At 49.7% G+C, this 5,589-nt stretch overlaps 1 protein-coding gene across 1 annotated transcript in view; it reads left to right on the top strand.

Annotated features, from left to right (window-relative positions):
- The first annotated feature begins 3,195 nt into the window (after positions 1-3,195).
- Positions 3,196-5,589, top strand: part of PPRC1 (peroxisome proliferator-activated receptor gamma, coactivator-related 1) — a 10,740-nt gene continuing 8,346 nt past the window's right edge. Inside the window, exons 1-4 of the mRNA XM_006756662.2 lie at positions 3,196-3,552; positions 4,105-4,251; positions 4,371-4,472; positions 4,590-5,587. Of these exons, the coding sequence (XP_006756725.1) occupies positions 3,313-3,552; positions 4,105-4,251; positions 4,371-4,472; positions 4,590-5,587 (1,487 nt within the window). The 5' untranslated portion in view covers positions 3,196-3,312. The remainder of the gene's footprint in view (positions 3,553-4,104; positions 4,252-4,370; positions 4,473-4,589; positions 5,588-5,589) is intronic.

Below are 5,589 nucleotides of genomic sequence, written 5' to 3'. Positions count from 1 at the left end.
GTGTGGGGGGGGGGGGGGGTTGTGAGGCAGGGGCACTGGTGTTTGGGTTGCCTGCAGTCCTGCCTCATTCTTGATTCAAGGGGAATGGGAATGTCAGCATATACATGGGACAAGCTTAAGGAAAGGAAAGAGAATCCTCGCACCTTTCACTTTTTTTCCTCCAGCATCTCTTTTGAAGGGACAGCTAAGGTCTGCTGTGAACTGACAAATTGGGGTGGTTTGTGTTTAAGGCTGTTTGGAATTTTTGCTGGGGAGGAGAAAAGTTGGAGGCGATCTGAGAACAACACTAGAGGAACATTTATTGGTTGGGGGGATTCCTTCCTGTCAGATTATTATTTTCTTGGCCTTTAGCTCTCCATACTTCTAAAGTGTTATCTTTTTATTCCTCAGCACAGGACTTCTTATAAGTTCTCACCCAGAGTGGAGGTTGTGCGGGACTTAGTTTGAACTGTTATCTCTCTTAAGCAATTAAGCTGAGTCCTTGAAAGCTTTTTTTTGTTGTTCTCCAGGTGGGAGTTGGGCTGCAGGCTACCAGGTAGTGTCAGTTCCAGCAGACCAATCCAGGCCCTTGCCTAAGGAAGAATGGCTTCTGGGTCCCTAACTTGGGCGCTGTCACACCCTCTTCCCTAATTTTTCCAGAGGTCACCCTTTGGGGGAGAGGCAAGAAGGATTCATGATCTAGCTGTCATCTAAGTTGGGTGGTCATTTGGGGTTGGCGAGGTCTCATGAAGAGATTACCCCTTCCTCCTCACCACCAAATACAAAAAAACGCTGTGTATTTGGAATCTAGTCAACTAGCTACTTATTGAGAAAGCATTATGTTCAGACACAGGGAATACTGTGGTAAACCACTCCTGTCCTATAGGATCTCCTTTCCCCCGCCAATAGGATCTTATGTTTTTATCAGGCTAGACAGATAATAAGGAAAGTGCATATTTGAGATTATATAATCAGCAGTAGTAATCTACTTTGCAGGGTCTGGGAAAGACCATTTTAAGCTGAGACTCTAATAAGGCTATGTGTGTAGGTAGGAGACACTTTCATCACAGGTAATATGCCCTAGCTGGTTAGCTCAGTGGGTAGAGCGTTGGCCCTCAGACTGAAGGGTCCGGGTTCCATTTTGGTCAAGGCCCTGGTTGGGGTGTGTGCAGGAGGCAACCAATCGATGTGTCTTCCTCACATTGATGTTTCTCTCTGTCTCTCCCTCTCCCTTCCACTCTCTCTAAAATCAGTGGGAAAATATCCTCGGATGAGGATTAACAACAACAAAAAACCCCACAAACAAACATCAGAGGAAATAGTATGTGAAGGCCTTGAGGTGGGAGAGAACATGACTTTTTGGAGAAACAGACTTGTGTGGCTGGTGTGTAGAGAGACAGGCAGGGTGGTGAGAGGACAGGCTGGAGCAGAAGAGTCTGGTGGGGAAGACCATGACCCCTTTAAGCCATATTAAGGAGTGCAAACCTAATGCCAAGGGCAGTAAGATGCTATTGGAGGGATTTAGGGACTGTTTCTGGAAGTGATCTGACTTATTTTTAAGTTTGTAGCTGGTTTTGAGCCATGCAGGGACAGGACTGGATATGGGTTCACTTTTAGCCTGGGTTTAGCCCCTAGATCAGGGGTGGGGAAGCTTTTTTCTGGCAAGGGCCATTTGTATATTGATAACATCATTTGTGGGCCATACAGAGTTGTCAGTTTAAAAATTAGCCTGCTATATTCAGTCAAACATTTAATTAACTCACCCCTAATGCCTTGGCAGGGCCAGACCAAATGATTATGCAGGCCTTATACGGTTGAGGCCGGACGTTCCCCACCCCTGCCCTAGATGATACTGGTACTTTAGGAGCTGTCCTGTTTGGGGATTGAATGATGGGTAAGGTAAGGTGGAGAGGGGGTGTCTCTGACTCGGGCTCCAGTACTGGTCTGATGGAGATGATGAATCTTTGTAGAGCTGGGCATTGTCTTGAGATTCTGGCCCAGTGGCTAGGCCAGATAGGTGGCAGGACAAGTTGAGATGCAGCCTCCTTGCTCACCTAGGAGTGTTTGCTGAGCCAGGTGCTATTCAGCTGCTGGCTGTAATTACAGGATTGTGAAGGCGTGGGAGGAGTTAGTCAGTGCCTAAAACCTGCCACCTTTCACTTCATCTCTGTCCCTGGCCTCCTAAGTGTTCCTATCTAGCCTTTCCTCTCCCAGGTTATCCTCAACTTGGTAGGAGGGTGGGTATGGGGTATGGTTACATATGTTGCTTTTTTTTTTCTCTTGGAAGAGATGCAGTTTCCCTTTGCTGCAAACTGGTTTATCCATGTTTGTTCCTATTCTCTGGCCTTTGCATCATATGTTTCCTATAGTTTAGATACCCATGGCTCTGGCCTCTGGCCTTGCTCGCTCCATTCCAGCCACTTCTGGCCCAGCCCACACCCACATGCTTGACAGGCCTGGACGGGTGGCTCCCTGCCTAACAAGGCTGAAGACATTGCTAGTTCTCAGGGAAGTAGTGGGGTGGGGCTTTTCCATCTCCAGAATCAAGCTTTCTCATCTTTAGCTCTCACCTGATAGGGTTAGGGAAGAGACTTTTTCCTTAGGACTACCATTGAGAGATTCGGTGGCACACTGTAGGCCTTCATAATAAAAGTATGAAGTAAGTGTATATAAGACACTGTACTAGGCATCTAGGGTGACCAGGAAGTATGTGTATAGTTTAAACCCTTATAAGAACCAAGAAGAACATAAAAACTATAGGATATGAAGGTTACTTACCCCAAAGGAACTTGGAACCCAGTTTTAGTATTGATGTAAGGAATGTTATGGGCTGGGGAGGGGACAGGATGTGCTTGCCAGAAAAGTGAGTGGTACGGAAGTGTGTGAATTCAGCGGGGAGATCATCTTGAAGGTGTCTTCTTGAAGAAGATGGGATTAAATGGGAAGAGAGGCCTAAGAGGGATCGAGGGAGGTGAGGTGGTGGTAGTTGAAGTTGCCTGCTTGCTGATCTCCTCTCCTTTGGTGTGCCCTTCAGACTGTTTGCCTTCACACTGCCATCAGACATCTCTTCTGAACAGTCTTGATATTTTGACTCTCCAGTTTAATAATCTCTTATGGCTCCAGCTCTTTCTGGATGGAGTCCAAACTTTTTTTTGCCTAGAAGGTCCCTGAGCACTGCCATCTTGGTAGGGGCTTTGGCTCACGAGCTGTACTTCTCTCTGCCAGCAAGTCTGGAGGTTTGGCTGTGGTGGGGCTCCTGCTGAGTCTGGGGCCATTGTGGAAGGCTGGGCACCTCGTTTACAGAGCATATCAGTCAGTTGCCCCAAAAGGTCCATGTCCTGTAGACTTCACCATGCTCTTCTGACATCTCCCCTTTTCCCCCAGGTGCTGCTGCATGAAGAGGTGGATGATTCTGGCATTGTCAGTCTGTCTCGGCTGGGCCCCTGTCTAAAGGACAAGGACCTGGAGATGGAGGAGCTGATGCTGCAGGATGAAACACTGCTGGGAACCATGCAGAGCTACATGGATGCCTCCCTCATCTCCCTCATTGAAGATTTTGGGAGCCTTGGAGAGGTGAGCTAGAGCTGGGCCTAGAGGTCTTTAGACAGGCAGTTTGCATGAGAGGTTATGGCTTAGTGGCTCTGTTCTCCCAGAACCTTGGTTCCTGAATACCCAACCTGAAGCCCATTTTTTTGTCTCTCGGTGAGAATCGGGCTGCAGGCTGTCAGATTATGTCCCATTTAAGGATGACCTGGCAGGCTTAGACTTTCCTTTCTCCTGCGTTGGCCCCTTACATGTGTAGAGGGTTCTGATCCCTGTTTTGAGCCCAATTCCAGCCTCACCAAAGGTTGTCTGCTAAGCATTCCACTTAGCTTGAGGATGAAGGGAGTGTTTAAAACATAAGTTTATGACTCAGTTTTGACAGGTCTCTGTTGACACTACAGAGGTGGTAGATGGTAGTAAATGGGATTGGAACTCATGTCTCCTGGTACTCAACTTTGTCCTTGGCAAATTGAAGTGAACTGAGAGCTGGGGAGACTGATTTTCCTGGCATTCAGTTCTTAGTGGCTCAGTAGGTCATTTGGGGTGATGATGTAGAACTTTCCTGTTGTCTTTCTGGAGCAGAGCAGGTTATCTCTGGAGGACCAGAATGAAGTGTCACTACTCACAGCTCTGACGGAGATCTTGGACAATGCAGATTCCGAGAACCTGTCTCCATTTGACAGCATTCCTGACTCTGAGCTGCTTGCCTCACCTCGGGAGGGCTCCTCTGTGAGTGTGGGACCAGGGGAAGGGGTTGTGTGGTTTGGTGCAAAGGTTAGAACCATGTCTGTGGGCCTACTCACGTATTCTGTATCACAAACTCATCTCAGGTTCTTTTTTTCTCCTAGCTGCACAAGCTGCTCACTCTCTCTCGGACACCCTCAGAACGTGACCTCATCACGTCAGTTGATCCGCTGGGGCCCAGTTCAGGCAGTAGTAGAGTGAGTGGGGTAAGCCTGACCTAAGGAGTCTCAGGGAATCCCAGGAGGGGAGGAGTGTGTGGGGACGGGTCTGGAAAAAGATGTTCCTGGAAAAACTCCTTCTGTGGCTTCTCTACTCTCTTGTAGGTTGAGATGTCTCTCGCAGATCCCCCTTGGGACTTCTCCCCTTCTTCCTTCTTGGAGACCTCCTCCCCCAAACTTTCTAGCTGGAGACCCCCAAGATCCAGACCCCGCAGAAGCCAGTCCCCTTTTCCCCAACAGCGTAGTGATGGGGAAGAAGAGGAGGAGGTGGCCAGCTTCAGTGGCCAGATGCTTGCTGTGGAACATGGCAACTCAATGAGCAGCATCCCAGACTTTCCCATGCACCTGGCCTGCCCTGAGGAGGAAGATAAAACAGCAGCCGCAGGTATGGCAGTGCAGGCAGCTGGTGATGAGAGCATCTCTTCCCTGAGTGAGTTGGTGCGGGCCATGCACCCATACTGTCTGCCCAACTTCACCCACCTGACATCACTCAACAATGAACTTCATGAGCAGCCGGATGATTTGACACTGCCTGAGGATTGTGTGGTGCTGGAGATTGTGGGCCAGGCAGCCACAGCTGGCAATGACCTGGAGATCCCAGTTGTGGTGCGGCAGATCCCTACTGGACCCCAGCCTGTGCTCCTGGATGACTCACTAGAGGCCAGTCCTGCCTTGCAGCTGCTCCTGCCTACACTTGAGTCAGAGACAGAGGCTGCTGTGGCCAAGGAAGCCCTCTGCCTTGAGAAAGAGGGGTTGTCACTGGACTCAGGGGAAAAGCTGGAGTCAGCCTTGTTGGAGCCCAAGGAAATCATGGAGCCAGTGGTGCCCAAGGGGCCTCAGAACCCACCAGCCGATGCAGCGCTGAGTTCCCAGAGAACTCGAAAGGGCAGGAGAAAGAAGAACAAGAAACAACCAGCGGCCAGTACAGAAGGCTATGCCAGGAGACTGAGGTCATCCTCTTGTGGGCAGCCTACTGTGGCTACAGGGGTGATCTCTCAAGCAGGCACTTTGCCTCAGGAGGAACTTCAAAGAGAGGTTGGGCCTCCCCATGGTAGAGGGAAGCCCCGGGCTTGGGCTCGGGCCTGGGCAGGTACCTTGGAGAAGC

This window comes from Myotis davidii, unplaced genomic scaffold, assembly GCF_000327345.1.
Source record: "Myotis davidii unplaced genomic scaffold, ASM32734v1 scaffold332, whole genome shotgun sequence".
NCBI lineage: Eukaryota > Metazoa > Chordata > Mammalia > Chiroptera > Vespertilionidae > Myotis > Myotis davidii.
The sequence above is the reverse complement of the archived record's forward strand: the minus strand, read 5'-3'. Positions and strand labels throughout refer to the sequence as shown.